The sequence below is a fragment of the Mesoplodon mirus genome, assembly GCF_964341445.2.
Source record: "Mesoplodon mirus genome assembly, chromosome: 5".
Lineage (NCBI taxonomy): Eukaryota > Metazoa > Chordata > Mammalia > Artiodactyla > Ziphiidae > Mesoplodon > Mesoplodon mirus.
In genome coordinates, this window is record NC_138980.1 from 59,492,178 (window position 1) to 59,516,228 (window position 24,051).

The following is a 24,051-nucleotide window of genomic DNA, read 5'->3' on the forward strand; positions in this document are numbered from 1 at the left end:
TCTCCTTTTTACTGCTGACATGTGAATCTTCCAAAAGGAACCATATTTATGCTGCTTACTCTCCTAGCTGAAAAATTTTAGCAGCTTGCCACTGTATATAGAATTGACTTCAAAATCCATGATCTGGCATTCAAAGTTGGTGAAGTGGGTAAGCTCTAACTAAACTAAAATGACTTGCTCTCTTTATGTACATACTACAGTTTCTTTAATTTTAGATTTTACCTATGCTGTTCCTTCTTCCTCTCATTCCTTCCCATACTGTTCACATATGATCCAAATTACCAGATCTAGTTCTATTCTTCCATAAAACTTTCTATTAACGCTCCCTTTCCTAAACTACCATAACACATTGTATATATCATTTTTAATTTAGCAATTCCTCCTTTGTGTTATATTAATTTATGCCCATGTCTAAACCTTACTGAACTACATGATTTTTGGTAATACTGTTTCATTCAACTTTGTATAACCAACCGTTATACACATTATACATTGTACATGTTCAGCAAATGACTGTTAATGACAAATATTTTAGGTGTACTTCCAAACTTTGTGTAAATCTATTTTTAGTTTCCTAAAAGTGTGATTTTTTTTTTCAAAAATGCAGGTAGAGGCGTTAGATTGATAGGAAAATCTGTGTATGTTCTCCCCAATGGGGATTACAAAATAATCCAGAAAAGGGATCCACCTGACAGCAAAGGACTTAGGATTTTATCAAGAAAGATGGTGTGATCATTGTGAGGTGCTACCCCAGAACTAATGGAGAATGTAGTGTAATAACTTAGTCATCTATTGCCTATTTCTAGAATTGTGAACCTTAGCCTCTGTAAAGAGAGATTCACCCCAAAATGCTTTAGAGATCATCATTTGTCACTTTTACATGTAAGAAAAGGACAAACACAATCTATATTATATTCCCAGCTCTTTGCCTCCCGGCTCTGCCACCCGCAGCATGGGCTTCATCTGTGCACTCACAGGACTGCTTTGCACATGGCGCACTTGTTGCCATGGGTCTTGCCATCTGGGCCACGCACAGGATCATTTTCTCGAGTGCAGAAAAGACTTCCATTTTTCTGAAGGCTCCGAAATTCACTGCATGTATCCTAAAAGGAGGAGAAAAGGCAAGAGCTTGGGTATCTTCTTGGAAATTACTTTGTTGGATCCCTACTAAGTGTTTCCTGGAAAAAAAAAGAAAATGACCTATGAATGTTTCTTTCTGGCAGTTGTTTTGTTCAATTCCTAGTAAGCACACGGGACTTAAAAAGAGGTTTCTGTTTCTTTTTTCTTGAGATATAGCCTCCAAATCCAGACTGAACCTGCAGTCACACACAAGCAAGAACGTCTTAATAAACTGGGTTCTCTGCAGACTGGTCACAGTCCTTAGTCAAGATTTTATTGTCCCTCTCTATTATATTATAATGCAATAAAAACACTGCACATGGCATAGAATTTTAAAGAATTAAGGTTTAGGTAGAACTTTGAAGTTCACCTGGTGCAATCATCTGTACTATGTCTCAATCCCCTTTATGTCATGCCTGCCAAGAAGTGGTCTAATTTGCACTGGAACACCTGCAGTGATGAGTTCGTTATCCTCCAGATAGTTCATTCCAAAATTTCTTAGATCATTCCCACAGATTAACCATAGTGCTACTTTGGGAAGATCCTGGAAAATATCTCTAATCAATCCTATAGGATCCTTATTCTTAGAGTTTTATTTTTCTAAGATGTCACTGCATAGGATGAATACGTTCTTTCGAACCCGTAAGCAAAGTCAACATATTCTACTTCCCTCAGAAAAATTGAGGATATTTTTCTCTCTGCACACAGAGAGTCCGTCAAATATTTGGAGAAAGCTTTCTTTCTTGTCCTTTCCATAGTTCCCTATGTTCTTTTCCAAGATCAAAGCATCCCCAGATACTTCAGCCATTCTCTTCCAATCTGTTTCAGTCATTTGCACCATTTTGCATTCTTAATTCTTCCCCTTTCCTAAAGAATTTAACATAATATTCCAGGTATGTCCAGATAAGCCCAATATGTTGACAGCTATATAATATCATTAGTTAGAATTCCAGTCTGTCACCAAGAGACCTTGGATGAGGGGGTCTTGCCTCTCTGTGCCTCAGTTACCTCTTCTATAAAATGGAAATAATGATAGTATCTATTCCACACAGTTAAAATAATAATGGCCAATATCTATTAAGTATTCAGTATATGTGCTGAATTGTTATGAGAATAATGTGAAATAATGTATATCTACAATGACTGACATCTAGGAAGTACTCAGTAAATTTTAGCTTCAGAGTTATGAGGAATTGAGATAGAATAAGCAAATCACTTAAGATCATATAATTAATTACTGGTGGCAAGTAAGATTGAATTTGTGTTTTTTTCTGTATCTTTTAGTTCAAGTCAAAACTCAGGACAAGAGTGAGTTTTTTCCTAGCTTTCCTTCAAGGTTCACTGCCTGATTCCCTAACTGGTCATATTTAGCAAAAGAAATATGCTATGAGAGGACAGTTTATGGGTAGTAGCTAATGTGAAATCAGAAATTGTCTGATACGGAAGAATATTTTCTTATTGATGTTGAAAAGGGAAGCATGTGAGCTACTCATTATTTTTAAGTTCAGGCTCACAATTGTGGGAAAAATAACTGTAAACAAACCAATCATACAGAATTCCAAGTGATACTTCACTAGAGATTATTTTTAATATCAATAGTTGTTGATGGGGGCAAGGAAATATCCACAAACCTGGAAAAATCTACCTGGAGTCAGTCATTTCGAAACCAAGAAAATATTATTGGGGAAAGTTGCTCTTCTATTTTTCTGCCAACTGCTGACACCAGAGATAATTAAAGTTAAAACAAGGAAGACACCTGGTTTGACCAAATGTGCTCATCCAAGGCTACATAGTGTGTTAGGAATAATGCTAGATTTGGTGTCAGGAAGTCTAAGTTTGAATTGTTCCTGTTTTGCAACTGTGAGAACTTTGAAAAAATATGAAGATTCTGATACCAATAGTCTCACTACCTTTGTAAGCAAGTTCTTCCTCCTTCTGGATTTTAAATCTTCATTTAAAAATAGGGCATGGAGTAAATCAGAGGTTTGCAAACTGTGGCCCGTGAGCAAAATCTGGCCTACCACCTTTTTTGTGTAAGTAAAGTTTCATTGGAACACAGCCATGCCCATTTATCTGCATATCATCCATGGCTGTTTTAGAGCTACAATAGCAGAGTTGAGTAGTTGTGACAGAGACTGAATGGTCACAACCTAAAATATCTACTGTCCGGCCCTTTAAGAAAACTTTATCAACCCCTGGACTAACTAAACCTTGAGTTCTCTCACATAGGCCTTCAGTGATTCCATGAGTTATTTTTAAAGAGAAACTGCAAAACCGCATTGTGGTATGAAGCTTCCAAGATAACTACCTTTTCAGCTACTCTCTTAGCTCTTCTGGATTCCGCTTCTTTTTCTTTTGCTTCTTGCCGGCTGTAAGAGAAAGGCAGGGGGATCAATCATTCCTAGTACCCAATACATATTATCCTAAAGGGGAATCTCTCTTGATAGATATATTCCATTACTTCTACACCTATAGCAACTTAGCTTGGGAGTAGAAAGGTAAATGTACACCTCTCCATATTCTTCTTGTTTTTAGTGTTGCTTAAAGAATAAGACACATATGCCATGGCCAACCAGTAAATAAATTTTCACTACTCTGTTTCTTTTGGAAAACAAAGATATCAGCCTTCTCCTCAGAAAGCAAGTAGGATACTTAAAAGAATGACTAAATATTAGCAAATTTTTAATTTGCTGGCACCCAGTGATTACATCTTTGGATTATTCATGACAGTATGTATGCAGAGAACAAAAATTCCAATCCTTATATGCCATTAACTCTGGAGGAGTTTCCTCTTAGCACATGGTCCTCCCTTAATGGCAATTCAAGTACCTTTCAGAACGCTGAGAACACTACAAAGAAATGCACCAAGTATATGGCTTTGTAAGAGTAAATCCCCAAACTCAGTGCAAAGATAGCCATCTGCCTCCTAGAAAAAACCTTCAATATCATCTCTCTCGCCCACCACAGGCCTGTCTTCTCTGACACTCAGCAGAAGCAGTGACTGCAGCTCTACTCACAAGAAGGCCTCACACATGGAGCAGGTGTTGCCATGGATTTTCCCATCTGGGCCCTTGATGGGGTCATTCTCTCTGGTGCAGGGAAGACGTCCGTTCCTCACATAGTTACGGTATTCACTGCACAGCTCCTGCCAAGTGAGGGAGGGTTTAAGAATCGGGTAACTAAATATTGAAAGCTTCCTCCACATTACCCCTTTGAAAACTATGATATAATGTCCCCAATATAATGGATGCATCAAGAAGATGATGCAGAAGGTTAGTATTAGCCAAGATGCTTTTCAGAGGTCTAGGTCACACACTGTTTGGAATATAAGATTGCTGTCACTTATCTAATTATAAAACCTTCAATTTACTCGAATATTATTCTGGGCTAGGCACTGTGAGAGATACAAAAAATCCAGGACCTGTGAATATATTGTAGGGCAGAGGGGACTTTGCAGATGTGATTAAGTTAAGGACCTAGAGATAGGGATATTATCCTGGATTATCCTAGTATGCCCAATGAAATCAAAAGGGTCAGTCCTTAAAACTGGAAGAGTAAGACGGGAGAGAGTGAGAGGGAGATATGACTACAGAAGAACAATTAAGAGATGCAGTGTTGTTGGCCTTGAAGACGATGGAAACAGTCCAGGAGCCAAGGAACATGAACGGCCTCTAGAAGCTAGAAAAAGCAGAGACATTCAATCCAGAGTTCCTGGAAAATGAAGAAAATATGTTCTCAGAGTGGTTTCCTACCCTCCCTACACTTTTGTCTATTATGAAGAATAAGTAATGCAGAGTAAGAAGTAAAAAGAAAAGTGATTACACGTAGCAGTAAGTCAGTAAGCATTTAAAAGTCTTCTATCAGGGCTTCCCTGGTGGTGCAGTGGTTAAGAATCCACCTGCCAATGCAGGGGACACAGGTTCAAGCCCTGGACTGGGAAGATGCCACATACCACGGAGCAACTAAGCTCGTGCACCACAACTACTGAGCCCGCGTGCCATGACTACTGAAGCCTGCACACCTAGAGCTTGCGCTCTGCAACAAGAGAAGCCACTGCAATGAGAAGCCCATGCACCACAACGAAGAGTAGCCCCCCACTCGCTGCAACTAGAGAAAGCCCCTGTGCAGCAACGAAGACACAGTGCAGCCCAAAATAATTAATTAAAAAAAATAAAAGGCTTCTATCATAGACTCAGAATTGTGATGTCACTATAGTGGATCTGTAAATGTTTACCATCAGCATTCTTTTGAGGGTGCTTAAATATTGGTGCAGAAGAAGGCTAATAAAATTGGTGGAGACCAATATAAAATATATATGTTTATGATATGTTGCACATCACAGTCTATAAAAGCTAGGAAAGATCAAGGTGAGGAGATTCAACAGGTCTGGGAGGGGAAGCTTCCTGGAAAAACAGAGTATACATACAGGATAAACCCTAAGAAAAACACACCAAGGCACATATTAATCAAACTAACAAAAAATAAATTCAAAGAAAAAATATTAAAAACAGCAAGGGAAAAACAAAAAATAACATACAAAGGAATCCCCAGAAGGTTATCAGCTGATTTTGCAGATAAACTCTGCAGGCCAGAAGGGAGTGGCTGGATATACTTAAAGTGATGAAAGAGAAAAACCTACAACCAAGATTACTCTACCCACAAGGATCTCATTCAGATTTGATGGAGAAATCAAAAGCTTTTCAGACAAGCAAAAGCTAAGAGAATTCAGCACCACCAAACCAGCTTTACAACAAATGCTACAGAAACGTCTCTAGGTGGGAAACACAAGAAAAGAAAAAGACCCACAAAAACAAACCCAAAACAATTAAGAATATGGTAATAGGAACATACATATTGATAATAACCTTGAATGTAAATGGCTTAAATGCCCCAACCAAAAGACACAGACTAGGTGAATGGATACAAAAACAAGACCCATATATATGCTATCTACAAGACACCACTTCAGACCTAGGGACACATACAGACTTAAACTGAAGGGATGGAAAAAGATATTCCATGCAAATGGAAATCAAAAGAAAGCTGAGTAGCAATACTTGTATCAGATAAAATAGACTTTAAAATGAAGACTGTTCCAAGAGATAAGGAGGGACACTACATAACGATCAAAGGATCAATCCAAGAAGAAATTACAAATGTTTATGCACCCAATATAGGAGCACCTCAATACATAAGGCAATTCTAACAACCATGAAAAGAGAAATAGACAGTGACACAATAATAGTAGGGGACTTTAACACCCCACTTACACCAATGGACAGATCATCCAAACAGAAAATAAATAAGGAAGCACAAACTTTAAATGACACAATAGACCAGATAGATTTAATTGATATTTATAGAACATTCCACCCGAAAGTGGCAGAATACACTTTCTTTTCAAGTGCACACACAACATTCTCCAGGATAGATCACATCTTAGGTCACAAATCAAGCCTCAGAAAATTTAAGAAAATTGAAATCGTATCAAGCATCTTTTCTTACTACAACGCTATGAGATTGGAAATCAATTAAAGGAAAAAAAACTGTAAAAACCACAAATACATGGAGGCTAAACAGTGTGCTACTAAATAACCAAGAGATCACTGAAGAAATCAAAAAATACATAGAAACAAATGACAAGGAAAACACGACAACCCAAAACCTATGGGATGCAGCAAAAGCAGTTCTAAGAGGGAAGTTTATAGCAGTCAATCTCACCTCAAGAAACAAGAAAAATCTTAAGTAAGCAATCTAAACCTACACTTACAACAACTAGAGAGGGCTTCCCTGGTGGTGCAGTGGTTGAGGGTCCACCTGTTGATGCAGGGGACACGGGTTCGTGACCCGGTCCAGGAAGATCCCACATGCCGCGGAGCGGCTGGGCCCATGAGCCACGGCCGCTGAGCCTGCGCGTCCGGAGCCTGTGCTCCGCAATGGGAGAGGCCACAACAGTGAGAGAGGCCCACGTACCGCAAAAAAAAAAAAAAAAAAAAAAAAAAAAAACTAGAGAAAGAAGAACAAAGAAAACCCAAAGTCAGTAGAAGAAAAGAAATCATAAAGATCAGAGCAGAAATAAATAAAAATAAAGAAAACAATAGGAAAGATCAATAAAACTAAAAGCTGGTTCTTTGAGAAGATAACAAAATTAACAAACTAAGCCAGACTCATCAAGAAAAAAAGGGAGGGCCTCCCTGGTGGCGCAGTGGTTGAGAGTCCGCCTGCCGATGCAGGGGATACGGGTTCGTGCCCCGGTCTGGGAGGATCCCATATGCCGCGGAGCGGCTGGGCCCGTGAGCCATGGCCGCTGGGCCTGCGCATCCGGAGCCTGTGCTCCGCAACGGGGGAGGCCACAACAGTGAGAGGCCCGCATACCGCAAAAAAAAAAAAAAAAAAAAAAAAGAAAAAAAGGGAGAGGATGCAAATAAGTAAAATTAGAAATGAAAAAGGAGAAATCAGAAATGACACTGCAGAAATACAAAGGAGTATAAGAGACTACTACAAACAACTATATGCCAATAAAATGGACAACCACAAAGAAATGGACAAATTCTTGAAAAGGTACAATTTTCCAAGACTGAACCAGGAAGAATTAGAAAATATAAACAGACCTATCAATATAAATAGTAATGAAATTGAAACCGTAATTAAAAATCTTCCAACAAACAAAAGTCCAGGACCAGATGGCTTCACAGGTGTATTCTGTCAAACATTTAGAGAAGAGCTAACATCCATCCTTCTCAAACTCTTCCAAAAAATTGCAGGGGGAGAAACACTCCCAAATTCATTCTACAAAGCCACCATCACCCTGATACCAAAACCAGAAAAAGATATCACAAAAAAAGAAAACTATAGACCAATATCACTGAGGAACATAGATGCAAAAATCCTCAACAAAATACTAGCAAACAGAATCCAACAACACATTAAAAGTATCATCACCATGATCCAGTGGGATTTATCCCAGGGATGCAAGGATTCTTCAGTATACGCAAATCAATCAGTGTGGTACAGCACATTAACAAATTAAGGAATAAAAACCATATGATCAATTCAACACCCATTTATGATAAAAACTCTCCAGAAAATGGGCATAGAGGGAACCTGTCTCAACATAATAAAGGCCATATATGACAAACCCACAGCAAGCATCATACTCAATGGTGAAAAACGGAAAACATTTCCAGTATAATCAGGAACAAGACAAGGATGTCCACTCTCACCACTCTTATTCAACATAGTTTTGGAAGTCCTAGCCATGGCAATCAGAAAAAAAAGAACTAAAAGGAATACAAATAAAACTGTCACTGTTTGCAGGTGACATGATTCTATACATAGAGAATCCTAAAAATGCCACCAGAAAACTATTAGAACTAAGCAATGAATTTGGTAAGGTTGCAGGATACAAAATTAATGCACAGAAATCTCTTGCATTTCTATACACCCAACAATGAAAAATCAGAAAGAGAAATTAAGGAAACACTCCCATTTACCATTGCAACAAAAAGAATAAACTTATCTAGTAATAAACCTGACTAAGGAGGCAAAAGACTTGTACTCAGAAAACTATAAAACACTAATGAAAAATATCAAAGATGACAAAAACAGATGGAGAAATATACCATGTTCTTGGATTGGAAGAATCAATATTGTGAAAATGACTATACTACCCAAAGCAATCTACAGATTCAGTGCAATCCCTATCAAACTACCAGTGGCATTCTTCACAGAATTAGAACAAAAAATTTTACAATTTGTATGGAAACACAAAAGACCCCGAATAGCCAAAGCAATCTTGAGAGAGAAAAACAAAGTTGGAGGAATCGGGCTCCCTGACTTCAAACTATACCACAAAGCTACAGTAATCAAGACAGTATAGTACTGGCGCAAAAATAGAAATATAGGTCAGTGGTACAGGATAAAATGCCCAGAGATAAACCCACACACATATGGGCACCTAATTTACAACAAAGGAGGCAAGAACATACAATGGAGGAAAGAAAGCCTCTTCAATTAAGTGGTGCTGGGAAAACTGGACAGCTACATGTAAAAGAATGAAATTAGAACACTACCTAACACTACTCAAAAATAAACTCCAAATGGATTAAAGACTTAAATGTAAGACCAGACACTATAAAACTGTTAGAGGAAAACATAGGAAAAACACTCTATAACATAAACCATAGCAAGATCTTTTTTGACCAACTTCCTAGAGTACTGGAAATAAAAACAAAAATAAACAAATGGGACTTAATTAAACTTAAAAGCATTTGCACAGCAAAAGGAAACCATAAACAAGACAAAAAGACAACCCTCAGAATGGGAGAAAGTATTTGCAAATGAAACAACAGACACAGTGTTTGTATTTAATCTCCAAAATATACAAAGAGCTCATGGAGCTCAATATCAAGAAAACAAAAAATCCAGTTAAAAAATGGGCAGAAGACATAGACATTTCACCAAGGAAGACATGCAGATGGCCAAGAGGCACCTGAAAAGATGCTCAACATCAGTAATTATTAGAGAAATGCAAATCAAAACTACAATGAGGTATCACCTCAGGCCAGTCAGAATGGCCATTATCAAAAAATCTAGAAACAATAAATGCTGGAAAGGGTGTGGTGAAAAGGGAACCCTTGTGCACTGCTGGTGGGAATGTAAATTAATACAACCACTATGGAGAACAGTATGGAGGTTCCTTCAAAAACTAAAAATAGAACTATCATACGACCCAGCAATCCCACTATTGAGCATATACCCCGAGAAAACCACAATTCAAAGAGACATTTAGCACAATGTTCTTTGCAGCACTATTTACAATAGCCAGGACACGGACGCAACCTAAGTGTCCATCAACAGATGAATGGATAAAGAAGATGTGGCATATATATATACAATGGAATATTACTCAGCCATAAAAATAAACGAAATTGAGTTATTTGTAGTGAGGTGGATGGACCTAGAGTCTGTCATACAGAGTGAAGTAAGTCAGAAAGAGAAAAACAAATACTGATGCTAACACATATATATATGGAATCTAAAAATAAAAATGGTACTGATGAACTTCGTTGCAGGGCAGGAATAAAGATGTAGACATAGAGAATGGACTTGAGGACACAGGGTAGAAAGGGGAAGCTGGGGCAAAGTGAAAGTAGCACTGACATATATACACTACCAAATGTAAAATAGCTAGTGTGAAGCAGCTGCGTAACACAGGGAGATCAGCTCTGTGCTTTGTGATAACCTAGACGGTGGGATAGGGAGGATGGGAGGGAGGTTCAAGAGGGAGGGGATATGGGGATATATGTATTCATATGACTGATTCACTTTGTTGTACAACAGAAACTAACACAGTATTGTGAAGCAATTATACTCCAATAAGGATCTATTTTTTAAAAAAAGAGACATATCTGAAACAAAGATATGGGGGAGAGAACAAATATGAAAGTATGATGCCTGGAGAAACTGACACCTTTCTGGGATTTACTTGATAAAGTCCAGGGATGGGGGATGCATATTTGAAACAGAAGAGTAACAGTGGGAGTGGAGAGGAGGAGGAATGTGTTAAGACCATTTGAAAAATCTAATAGGATTTAGAAACTGATAAAACATTATGGATAAAACAAATTTTCAATTCTGAATTACTAATAAAAAGATGGTTCCAGGTAACAGAAAGTTACTGAGAAAATGAATCAGTTTAAAGGCAACCTTTTAAACTGTGTCAACTTTTCTCCCCAAATTATTAGGCTTATACTTTTGAAGCTGTTGTTAGGAAATAGAATAAATAAAGGTAAACCTTGTGTAAGGCTATCTGAGAGTAATCCTACATCTATGTAAAGACAGAGTTTGCTCTGCTACTTATAAAATTGTAAAATTATATATAGAAATATAAAATTGTATATAGAAATGTGAAGTAGATTAAAAATAATTAGAAATTCAACGGATTTAATTAATAGTCATAATTGAAAGTGAAAATACTAGTATTCCTCCATAGCTGGGTGCTGACAAAGATCAAATATGATAATATATGTGCACTTTGTTTTGTAAATTGAACTAATGTGAATGATAGGGATGTTGTACTCTCTCTTTAAAATAGCTAAGAGGTAGGAATTATGTAACCTGAAATTAGTAAATTGTAAAAATTGATAGTAATAACCTGTGCCTGACAACAGAAATCTTAAGAAAAGCCAAATATGGGAAATATTCCTTACAAAGTAAGTTAAACTCCACTTTTTATGAAATAAACCTTAAATTTTGAATTATCTTGAAATAAAATTGATACTCAGGAAACTTGTACTTAAGACTTTTTTTTCCAGGTTAAAGGTTATATTTATTCGTTTTTTAAATTAATTTTTATTGGAGTATAGTTGATTTACAATGTTTGTTAGTTTCTGCTATACAGCAAAGTGAATCAGTTATACATATACCTATAGCCACTCTTTTTTAGATTCTATTCCCATATAGGTCATTGAGATTATTGAGTAGAGTTCCCTGTGCTATATAGTAGGTTCTTATTAGTTATCTGTTTTACATATAGTACTATGTATATGTCAATTCCAGTCTCCCAGTTTATCCACCCCCATTTCCCCTTTGGTAACCATAAGATTGTTTTCTACATCTGTGACTCTATTTCTGTTTCATTTCATCTGTTTCTGTTTCATAGGTTCATTTGTACCATTTTTTAAGATTCCACATGTAAGCGATATCATATGATATTTGTCTTTCTCTGTCCCATAAAAAACAGGAAAACATTTATGCTAATGAGATATCTAGAATGTTATTGCAGAGAAAAAATGTCAGGGTATAATATAAGAATTTGTGAGAAAATTACCTTTGCAGTTTCTCTTTTAGCCTTTGTTCTTGCTCTTTCTTCTTGTTGACTATAAGAAACAGGAAAAATGAGAGACAGAAGAATCTTAATACAGTAGTATAGATTCTTAACATTCACAGGTTGATCATTCATTGCATCGATTATTCTCAAGCAACTCCAAAGATCCACTCATAGTAGGTGTAATTTTATTGGGTAATAATTAGAATGATTTACCACACCTCAAGAGAATGGTGTTCAAGGGAAAACCCCTTAATTAATGAGTAGACCTATATAGCTTCCCAGCAGATATCCTGGAATAGGACTTTCTTGTTTGCTGATTCTTTTACATCTGAAAAAGGTGCAGAACTCTTTATAAAGTGGTGATATTTAGCTTCTGGGAGGCAGTATAGCATGGTGATTAAGAAGAAAGTTAAGAAGAAAGACTCTGCAGCCAAATAGAATAAGGAACACAAGAAGTGTCTTAACCTCTCTGTGTTTTCCTCATCTTTAAATGGGGGAATGGAGTAGAGGGATAGAAGAGGTAATAAGAATACTTCTCTCATAGGACTGTTGTGAGCATTAAATAAGTTGATACATGTAAAGCAATTAGAATTAGTATCCAGTACATAATAAAGTGATTGATAAAAGTGATTGTTATCATCAGCATTGTAAGCATTATTGAAAGTGAACACTCCAAAAACAGGCATATTGGGCTTCCCTGGTGGCGCAGTGGTTAGGAATCCACCTGCCAATGCAGGGGACACTGGTTCGAGCCCTGGCCCGGAAAGATCCCACATACTGCAGAGCAACTAAGTCCGTGTGCCACAACTACTGAGCCTGTGCTCTAGAGCCCACAAGCCACAACTACTGAGCCCACGTGCCCAACTACTGAAGCCCATGCACCTAGAGCCTGTGCTCTGCAACAAGAGAAACCACTGCAATGAGAAGCCCGTGCACCGCAAGGAAGAGTGGCCCCCTGCTCACCACAACTAGAGAAAGCCCGTGTGCAGCAGCGAAGACCCAACACAGCCAAAAATGAATAAATAAAATAATTTTTAAAAAAACAAAAAAAACAGGCATATGATGAAAATGAAATGAGAGTAATAGCTCTTAACCTGAGAGTAATAGCTCTTAACCATTTTGGATGAGTAACAGTGTTGCAAATTGAGTTTAATATACTCAGTCTGCAGCATAATTAGATCTGTAATGCAGATAATTCAATCATGTTGTAGAGACAAAAATAATTTGCTAAAACGTTTTCATACATTACAGTCAACGTAAAAACTGCTCATTGATCAACTTAAAACTTTTTTAAAAGTTGAAAACAGTATTTGTATGTGATATTAAAGTGTTTAAGAAATGACTATGGAGGGAAATATGGTTCTTAAGAAAGGCAATAGCCTTTGCTAACACATCCATAAAATACGAGGCAATAAAATTTTAATTGGATAAGGAATTTTTATATTGATGGAAGAAACTAACTAAAATAGCTCCAAAATTGTGGGGTTTCTTATACTTCTTTATATAGATACTGATCCAAACTTTACTGTGAGTCTAAGTTGACTATAAAATTTAAGAAGCATTTTCTTTTCATAATGGAAACTTGTCAGAGGAAACAGCAGAGATGACCACTAGGTGGCAGACTTACTTCCTCATCTCTGAAAGATTAAGGTAAAGAAAAACAGACTGAAATGAGCGTAACAGGCAGATGTTACTACCAGAAGTTGATAATGGTTTTGCTAAATAATTATACCCTGTCTACACCCTACAATGAGAAATCTTATCATTTTCTTCATTTTTCCTGGGCCGAAATTTCCATCATTCTCATCTTCTCTGGGCTTTAATTTTTTTCCGTCTATAACCTGGGATAATACAGAACCCATTTCATACGGTTGTTGTGAAGATTAAATGAGATTGGGTAGCAAAACCCAAGTATATGCCAATTATATGCCAATAAATGTTGGTTATGATGATTGTATGGTCATAGTCGTGACTTCCATCTAACAGATTTTTTAATGCTTCCATGGCTCACTTACGCTATGGGACAAATCTGCTGGGTTGTATTGCTCTCCACTAGGGAAGATGGAATGACTGAATCCTTTCAGAGATTCTGGGCATATAGAAAATAGAGTATCCCTTGGGACAAAGACTTAAGGAATACAGTAGACTCTGGCTTGAGAGGATGTACCACGTTGTCTATTCTAAAAGGGATGATCTGTCATGTGTTTTCAGATGATTTCATATCCTACTCTGCAAGGGTATGATCCTTGTTTCATGTCATTTACACTTCCACGGGAACTCAACCAGTGACTGATATGCAGGAATCATTCTTTGACAATTAGGACATTGTGCAAAAATGTGTCATAAAAAAATGCCATTGATAAGAAACAAACACAATTTAAGAAACAAAATAGAATAAAGCTCCAAAAAAGAGAAATGAAGCAGAAAGGACAAAACCCTCCCTCATTTTCCCAGCAGCAGCTCTACTCACAAGAAAGCCTCACACATGGAGCAGGCGTTGTCATGCATTTTCCCATCTGGGCCCTCGACGGGGTCATTCTCTCTGGTGCAAAAGAGTTTTCCATTTCTCACAAACTTGCGGTATTCACTGCACAGCTTCTGCCAAGATAGAGAAGGTAATTTGGACACACGTTTTATTCCCATTCAGAGCAGAAGTTTGAAGCATGTACATTGGTAGAAACTAATCTTTGAGCCCAGGATTTTAGTTGTGTTTCTCTCAAATATAAAATTCAATTGAACAAAAAAAACCTCGTGATTTGCTAAGAGATGGAAACAAATAAGACATAATAGGATGTATAATAAAAGAGGTAGATAAGTAAACTCCACTATAATCTAAATAGAATAAGTGCAAACGTACAGGTACAAGAAAATCTGAGAACTCAGAGGTTGGGACCATGAAATCTGATTGTGGAAATCAGGGAAGATGTCAGGGAACTAGGATACTTTGAGTGAGACTTTGAAGAGTAAATAGGATTTTCCTGGTTAAGAAATGGATTGAGAAATACACATTTTAGATTGCTAAAATAAGCTGAGAAGCACATGTCAGAAACTACATGGCCTATAGCAGAACATGAATTTCTGAATGACGGTAAGGAGCCAAATAAGAGAGTTAAGGAGATCGAAATGCATCCTTTAGTTGATAATGAGTTATTTGTGCATTTTAAGAAGAGCAGTATTATGATCTAGTTAATATTTTGAAACTTTACTCCAGCTGTGTTAGGGAGGATGGTTGGATAAGAAAAAGAATAGAATTTAGAGGGAAGATTAGGAGACTTTCATCATCTAAAGAAGAAGTTAACGGTAACTTATATAAAGCCATGAGAGTGAATATTGTAATATTTCAAAGGTAAAAACCATGTTTTCTGTGTGTGTGCAATGTATTTTGAACCCAACTCAGATGTGAAATTTCAAAAATTCACACGTAGAAAATATACACTAAGTGTCTCAGGAAAGTGGTAAGCAAAAGCTAGCATAGTCTCTAAGTGATGAAACTAGAACTAGAAATCTTTTTTTTTCAGACTGCAAATAAGTTCTTTTTACTGTACAGAGTCTCTGAAGCAGCAAGAATTGATCAACTCCCATATCATTCATCTTAATGTCATCTCCAGATTGAAAGGTTAAGATTTTCTGGGGATTTTTGCAGGGCAATATTCCAGCCTTTAGGCTCTTTGAAGTATGTTCAAATTAAAGTCTACTCACTGCATATAAGCATGCTTTTCCAGGTTCTCTTTTACTTCTTGCTTTTGCTTCATCTTTTTTCTTTTCTTCAGCTTTTGCTTCATCTTTTTTCTTTTCTTCAGCTTTTGCTTGGCTGAATGAGAAAAAACAAAACAAAACAAAACAAAAACAGGACAGATCCATAGGACCAAACACAGTCAATGGTTTCTCCACATTTCTGCATTGCTAACCTGTCCTCCCTCCTCAAGAAGGAGCAACTTTGCCCCTTTATCACTACATACTAATGAGAAGCAACAAAACAGCCTCCAGTATGATAAGATACCATAACTTCTTCATAGTTTCTGCATAACACTGAAATAAAGATAGCGTTACTTGTGGATTTGGGAGGCTTGCTTTCTGTAAATTACCTTTTTTTGGCTGTGGTCAGAAAAGGAACATCATCAGTGTTCAGCAAGGAGATATCAAAACTAGTACCGTGGGCTTCCCTGGTGGCGCAGTGGTTGGGGGTCCGCCTGCCGATGCAGGGGACACGGGTTCGTGCCCCAGTCCGGGAAGATCCCACATGCCGCGGAGCGGCTGGGCCTGTGAGCCATGGCCGCTGAGCCTGCGTGTCCGGAGCCTGTGCTCCGCAACGGGAGAGGCCACAACAGTGAGAGGCCCGCATACCGCAAAAAAAAAAAAAACCTAGTACTGTGGTGACATTACACCTGGAGCCTGAAAGTGGCCTTAATAAAGCACATTGACTGGTCCCCTTGTTTCACAGAGACAAGGTGAGGTGAGGGCTTTGCTTATAATCTCAGGATATGACCACAACTAACCCAGATTTCTCCTCTCAAGTCTATGTTCTATCTACCACATCGTGTATGCCGTAGCTTTATTAATTCAGTTTACATGTATTGCTTACTCATGGCTGTGTTATCTGTAAGAAGAGGTAGGATGGATGGAAAAATAATAATTTCCATACATTGATAAACCAAATGAGCCTAAATGTGCTTTGTACAATGGAATTGCATGGTATGTACAGTTAACTGATGGTATTTCAACCATACCTGGTTGTCAGTCAAATTACAAAAGACCAAAGATTCTAAATGTAGTCAACTACTTAATCTGAACTCAGTCAGATAAACTGAGTGCAGTCCCAAATTTTGAAACCAAACTCAGTTATAACTTACTGAGAAATGTCACATTATATAAAGTAACATTTACTGTAATTTAATAAGAGTTCATGGTTGTTTCATGGGCAACTTCAATAATCAATTTCTGCAGTAAGTGTTAACTTTGGGTCTTTGCCCCTCTGGAAGATGAGATGCCCATAAACTTGTACAACAGGTTCACAATATGAAGCTTCAGCAGTAGGGAGAATTTGATATTTGCATAAGTAAGTCAGGATGTTCCAGTGCTAAGAGAATGAGTGTCGGGGGTAACAGACATCTTGGCATAAATGCTCTAGGTACTTATTCCCAGCTCTATTACTTACATTCTCCATGTAACTTCTTCAACTCCCTTCCCAGTTTGCCCATCTATGAAACAAGCTAGTTCTATTAGATTACTGAAGGATCCCTTTTCTCTTTGACATTCTGAAACTGTACTCACTAGAAGACTTGACACATGGAACACAAGTTGACATGCATTTTCCCATCTGGGCCACAAATAGGTTTATATTCTCTGGTACAGAAAGGTATTCCATTCTTTACATGATCCTGATATTCACTGCAGAGTTTCTGAATAAAGAAAATGAGACAGTTTAGATATGGTTCTCTATAAACTTTAGATACTCTTTATCAAAGATATTGGAAAAGAGGAATTAAGGATAAAAAATAAAACATTTAGGATTTATAATTGTCCAAAAATTTTGTGATATTTCTCTTCTTATAAGATTCATCCATTTGGGGCTTCCCTGGTGGCGCAGTGGTTAAGAATCTGCCTGCCAATGCAGGGGACACGGGTTCGAGCCCTGGTCCGGGAAGATCCCACATGCCGTGGAGCAACTAAGCCCATGTGCCACAACTACTGAGCCTGCGCTCTAGAGCCCATGAGCCACAGCTACTGAGCCCACGTGCCGCAACTACTGAAGCCCGCACGCCTAGAGCCCGTGCTCCGCAACATGAGAAGCCACCACAATGAGAAGCCCGTGCACTGCAACGAAAGACTGTGCACAGCAACGAAGACCCAGTGCAGCCAAAAATAATAAATTAAGATTCATCCATTTAAGTGTTCAACAAATATATTAAGTTAAAGGGATTAAATATGAATGTGATTTAGCGCTTTTATGTCAAGTGAAAAGGATAAGGAATTGCAATATAAAAAGCTAAGGGATATGACACATGTCTAAATTAAGTATGCACTAGCATATAGGAAAGAATGATCCAAGGAAGTTCAGAGAAGAGCTTATATTTGCGTTGTATCTTTAGAATGTGCCTAGGAGAACAATGTGGCAAAAAAGTCCTCCAGGAGGAATTATGATATGCAAAGACACAGAGGCGTAAAAGAATATGTTATTTTGAGATAATCTATTACAGTCAGGAGTATAGTGGCTAAAGAATTAGCAGGACACAAAGAGGAAGGTTTGGGAACTGGTTAAAAGGAGACCTTGAAGATAAGTCAAAATCAGACTACTAAACTTTGAAAGGACTTGGGACTTTATTCTTAGGAAATGGAAAACAATATTTATAGCAGAGAAGGACCTAAATCAAATCTTTGTTTTAGAAAGATTATCCAGTCGGATGTGTGGAGGGTTTAAGTGACTAAAGACTGAAGCTAGGGAAACTATAGAAGAGAAGGAAGGAAGGGAGGGAGGGAGAGAGGGAAAGAGGGAGGAGGGGAGGAAGGAAGGAAGGAGGGAAGAAGGAAGGAAGGGAGAAAGGGGGGAGGGAGGGAGGAAGGAAGGGAGAAAAAGAAAAGGAAGAGAGAAAGGAAGGAAGAAATTGAAAGTGAAAGATAGGATAGTTGAGGGACATTTAACAGCTAAAATTAAAAGGACTGTGTAACCTAGGATTGAAGGAAAGAAAGCAGTTGAAACTGAGGCCTTAGCAATTAGGATATAGTTACATGAAGGCAGAAGGTGTACTAAGGGAATGGGCTATTTTATGAAACTGAACTACACTTCATAGAAGGTGGGATAACTCTAAGAAATAAGTTAAATAGGGTCTCTTTAATGGAGTGAAATGGTCCAAATACACTCTAGAATACCTTTAAACATTAGATTTTCATAATGCCATTAGTTCATGGAAATATTTCCTACTCTGTGAAAACAACATGGAAGAATAATTGAATCTTGAAGATAGAGGAAGATGTTGGCTAGAACATCTTTAATGTATGCTAACATACATTAGCAGGATGCTAATGTATCAATGCAAAAGAAAGCTATTAGGTATCTGAGCTAAGATGGTAGCAGTGGAAAAAAGGCAGATGACTAGTTAAGAGGTGTTATAAAAGTAGAATGTTGTATGATTTTAAAAGGATCATATTAAAATTTTACATTGCTATTGCTTTCAAAATGAAAACCCCCAAAACAACTGTCACACATTTGAAGAATGTATATCAACTTTGAATTCAGATAAGGCTTGATATATCACCCTCATTCAGGAGTGTGGAACTGTTTTTACTAATGTGCCTTAATTTCCTCCAAATAGAGCTAAAAATTATAATGTCATAAGTATTCTAAATCTTATAAAATAGTAACTAAAAAATAGTTTCCAGAAACCCATTAGTAGTGGAGGAAAAATAAATAAATATTGAAAATGTATTCTAGAGTAAAGTACACACACACACACCCTACAAAAGTCGTAACTGAATTGATCAAACTAATCCTCACCTCAGTTTCTCTTCTAACTTTTTCTTTAGCATTTCTCAGGGGTTCATCTGCTTTATTTTTTTCTTCTGAAAGACGCTGTCTGCTGGAGAAAGAAACAAAAATAAGGAAGTGAATATAGATTTTTTGAATCTTCAAGCTACAAAATAGTCGTTTAGACGCAAGTGGAAAAAAACAGCTAAGTGTTCCTGAGTTTTAGAACAAACATTTTCAAATCACCCTAAAGCCCCTTATCAAATTGAAATCTTCACCATTTCCCCAAAGAACCTCTTTCATTTTGCCTTTAAGTTTGCCATTTCCTTCCACTGTAACAATCTTTTTTTTTCTTTTTTCTTTTGTCATCTTCCCTTCTTTTAAACCTCCCCAGCTTAAATTCTGCCTTCTTAAGAAGACATCCCATACCTCAAAGTGGAAATGAGTTCTACATCTTTCAGTGTGCTTTCACACTTGGATATTCTTCTCTTATAGGATAGTTTTCATTCTGTCTTGCAATGTGTGTGTGTGTGTGTGTGTGTACATCCAAGGATTATTTTTGCTATTACCCTTAAGCTTCTTGAGAGCAGGGATCTTTGTCCATACATTCATTCATTCACTTATTTACTCAACATTTGGTTAGTAATTATCTTTTGGCAAGCATTGGACAGCACCCTGGGCATATAGTTCAGTAGTTTACAGTATAAACACATACCCTATCTTCTTAGAACTTACAGACCAGTAGAGAAGAGTGACAGTCAACAAATAGTACTAGAAATAATTATACAAATACCAACTATGATGATTATTATAAAATAAAATTACAAGTGTTATAAAGATTGAATTTAGTGATTTTAGGAGATTCATCCAAGGAAGGATAATCTTGAAATGCAAACCATAGAAGAGACATTAGCTGGCCAAAACAAGAACTGGCAGTCAGAAAGTGTAGGAAAGAGCTCATAGAGTTCAAGGATCTGAAAGAAAATGTGATGAGACCTTTCCTGAGCCATCTTTATAAATGCCATAATTTATATGTTGTGGGATTTGCTCTTCCCCCAGGGTCAGATGTCCAAGATGAAAAGATAGAGTTAATCCAGTTCACATATGAACATGGATTTTTTGTGGGCATCCCATCTATTCTGCCACAATGGGGTAATTACTGAAGGAAAAGAATCAAAGTCCTAGTGCCTGCTTTTAACCCTCATTCTGTACTATGACTAGCTCATAAAAAGGCTTACAAAGGTCATGGGGGAAAATATTAACAAGTATTTTGTAATCCAGTCATCCTACTGGATATTAGAATCCATTTGTATTAAAAAAGAAATATATAGCATTAGAGCCTACTTATTAGGTGGTATTATGATTTGTAGAGGACATAAAACTGGTAAAAAAATTCTCAACAAATCTTCCCATGAACATTGTTCTTATTCATCATTTTATTCAATCTCCACTTCACCTTTTGAGTAACTCCAAAGAAACCACATCTATACTTACAAAATTTCAGCACACAGGGCACACTTGTTGCTATGCATCCTGCCATCAGGGCCACAGACTGGCTCCCACTCCAATGTACAAAGAAGTCTTCCATTCCTCACTTGGTTTTCATATTCCTTGCAGACATTCTTTAAAAAGACAAGTAATTACATTTAGCACTTTTCTACTCTTTAATCTAGAAAATGTGCATCATGGATTTATAGTCAAAGAATGTCATATCTAGAAAGTGTTGGTGAACACACACAATGTATTAATGAGAAATAGTCATTACATTGTCAAATTACTCAGTACCTGTGTATACTATGTCGTGTATTTATTAAAAGGTGAAAGAGCCTAGGAAAGAATAAGGCTGAGCAAATACTTTCTGAAATCAGATAGTTTTTGTTAACTTTCAAATCTATGGAAAAAGATAATAAATAAAAGATCTGTCATGAGGTTCCAACAAAGACATAACAAAACACAGCAGCCAAGGCAAAACAAAAGTGTTGCCAATGAGCAGAATATAGAATCTGTAAGATGAGATACTTAAGAGCTACTTAATATGGAACAAGTCAAGAACAATTTACTTAGTTTGCAAGGAAAAAGGAATAACATGGTATCCAACAGCATTATGCTTACTCTATTTGTTTCCTCTGTGGATCATTTTTATATATACTCTGCCACCTTTATCAATGTTCATTTCTAACACTGCAGGTGGAAACCTCAGAAGGAGTGAACCTTATTTTCCTTCTTTACCCACTAAGAAATGCAGACCATCAAGACTAATCTTTATTTAGAAAACCTAAAAATGTTGTTACTTCCTCCCAAAATTCAGAAGAGGTTTATACACACAAATTTCCTGATTGATGCTTGAATTCAGTATTTTCATGTTTCTCTCTGTGTTTTGAAAATTCTATTTGATTAGGGCCATATATGTGTGTGTGTGGGTATTTGTGTATACAAAATAGTTATATTTAATTATATATGATAAATATATATATAAACTTTAAAACGCTATACCAAAACACTACTTGATAGCATATATTACTATAATATAATCTATAAAAATGCTTCTCTGTAGCGTTTTTCAACTGTATGACCCTCATCTTCCCATTTCAGCTACAAAAATGTGAGCATAAAGAGTATGGTTTATTCACTGCAGTATTATTTACAATAGCCAAAACGTGGAACAACCTAAGTGTTCATCAGTAGGTGAATGGATAAAGAAGATGTGATATATACATATATACAATGTATATGTATGGATGGATGGAATATTATTCAGTCATGAAAAAGAATGAAATCTTTCCATTCGTGACAGTATGGATGGGTTGTAGAGGGTATTATGCTAAGTGAAATAAGTCAGACAGAGAATGGTAATTACTGTATGACTTTCCTTATATGTGGAATCTAAAAAAACAAAGGAACAAATAAAATAGACTCATAGATACAGAGAACAAACTGGTGGTTGCCAGTGGGGAGGGGAGTGGGGCAGGGTGGGGGAAATAGGTGAAGGGGATTAAGAGGTACAGACTTCCCGTTATAAAATAAATAAGTCATGGAGATGTAATGTACAGCAAAGGGAATACAGTCAATACTATTATAAGAACTTTGTGTGGTGACAAATGGTATCTAGACTTATCATGGTGACCGTTTTGAAATGTATATATATATATATATATATATATATATCAAATCACTATGATGTACACCTGAAACTAATGTGATATTGCATATCAATTATACTTCAATTAAAATTTTAATTTTAAAAAAGTGTGGTTTGGAGTCAGAAGGGAAATTAAACTGTGGCTCTAACTCACTGGGAGACCATAGCAAAGTCACATCACCTTTGAGACTTCAGTTTCACTACCAACACAAAGGAGGTTTTCAGAATAGCTGCTCTTTAGGACCTTTTCTAGATCTAGTATTCTCTGATTTAAAAAAATATATAACTCACACTTCATTAGGACACTTTAAAAGAGAATCTAATGAGGAGATATTTGTCTTTAGAGGAGTAATGGGTGTGTTCCGAACTTCCTGGTTGTAACAATCTAGGAATACAGACGCAGAAGACAGTCACCTGATAATCACAGTGTGGTAATAAAATTGATGCTCAATGGTTCCCATAAAAGAAACAATGATAATTTCAGTTTATAAGTTGTGATTCATCCAAGGAGATTCTAAAGAAATGCTGTGTGATCAACCCACTGACAGGTTAATTATGGGGCAAATATTGAGCCATCACAATAATGCAGTCCTGTTCAACATAATCATGTCCAATGACCCCACCAAAACAATGACCCCAGCCACAGACAAAAAGAAGGAAAAGTAGCTGAGACATGATGAAAGACAAGGGCAAAGAAACTCCCTGTTTATGAAGTAATAAAATGTTGAATATCACAAGATGACCCAAAGTGTTATACTGAAATTTAACAACCACCACAACAAAATTGCTTTTCAAATCTCAGTGAGTGTTGAACACATTATGGATAATTATGAATGCTCTGTGTTTCTTAATTTAAATTTTGAATGCCCTATTTAGGGTGGGACATTTGTTTCATTGAATGGCATTATGAAGTGGAAGTTCAGCTCTTAACTACCAAAAATTGTACCTGTGTCTCCCCTTAGGAAAACATATGCCCTACAATCCACAAAAATAGTATCTTTTTATTAGCACAAAAGGGTGCAGGACACAGAATCAGAATCCAACAGGAGGGTAAAATTGAGATCATTTACCCAGCCTCCTTATTTTACTAATAATGAAAATTGAGACCTGGACAGAAGAGATGAGTTGCTCAGTTTCACACACCCAGAGAAGGACTAAAACTCAGGTGTTCTGACCTTTCAACAAAAGACTACTCATTACCAAAGTAGCTGCTATCACTTTCATTGAAAGTAGGGTTTAATAACCTTGGTGATTTAAGAAATCCAGGCTGTGTTATCTACAATGCGTATTCAATTAACAAAAGGAATAATTTTTTAGACTAGATTGAAAAACTAAATCATCGAATAATTTGAAAAACCTTAATTTTAAGGTTATTTTAAAAACAACAATATCAATAATTGTTTGAGGTTTTTGTTTAATCAGAAGCATGACCTTTATAAATGCACGCCTCTCTGAACATAATAACCATAATGGAAAAATGAATAACTGATTTGCATCAGT

The 24,051-nt window shown here is 36.8% G+C and overlaps 1 protein-coding gene and 1 long non-coding RNA gene across 3 annotated transcripts in view; one reads left to right on the forward strand and one right to left on the reverse strand.

Annotated features, from left to right (window-relative positions):
• LOC309805198 overlaps positions 1-4,169 on the forward strand; it is a 164,851-nt gene extending 160,682 nt beyond the window's left edge. The window contains exon 7 of one of the 2 annotated variants that reach the window (XR_014294235.1): positions 4,087-4,169. This is a non-coding gene — a long non-coding RNA (uncharacterized lncRNA). Of the gene's footprint in view, positions 1-921; positions 978-4,086 lie in introns of those variants that run through there. The other variant, XR_014294236.1, reaches the window with a different exon arrangement.
• SPINK5 (serine peptidase inhibitor Kazal type 5) overlaps positions 1-24,051 on the reverse strand; it is a gene marked incomplete at its 3' end in the record, with an annotated part of 60,128 nt that overhangs the window by 13,786 nt on the left and 22,291 nt on the right. The window contains exons 9-17 of the mRNA XM_082623088.1: positions 20,907-21,034; positions 19,443-19,524; positions 17,222-17,349; positions 15,650-15,761; positions 14,421-14,548; positions 11,951-11,999; positions 4,137-4,264; positions 3,428-3,488; positions 976-1,103 (exon numbers count right to left, since the gene is read on the reverse strand). Of these exons, the coding sequence (XP_082479214.1) occupies positions 976-1,103; positions 3,428-3,488; positions 4,137-4,264; positions 11,951-11,999; positions 14,421-14,548; positions 15,650-15,761; positions 17,222-17,349; positions 19,443-19,524; positions 20,907-21,034 (944 nt within the window). The remainder of the gene's footprint in view (positions 1-975; positions 1,104-3,427; positions 3,489-4,136; positions 4,265-11,950; positions 12,000-14,420; positions 14,549-15,649; positions 15,762-17,221; positions 17,350-19,442; positions 19,525-20,906; positions 21,035-24,051) is intronic.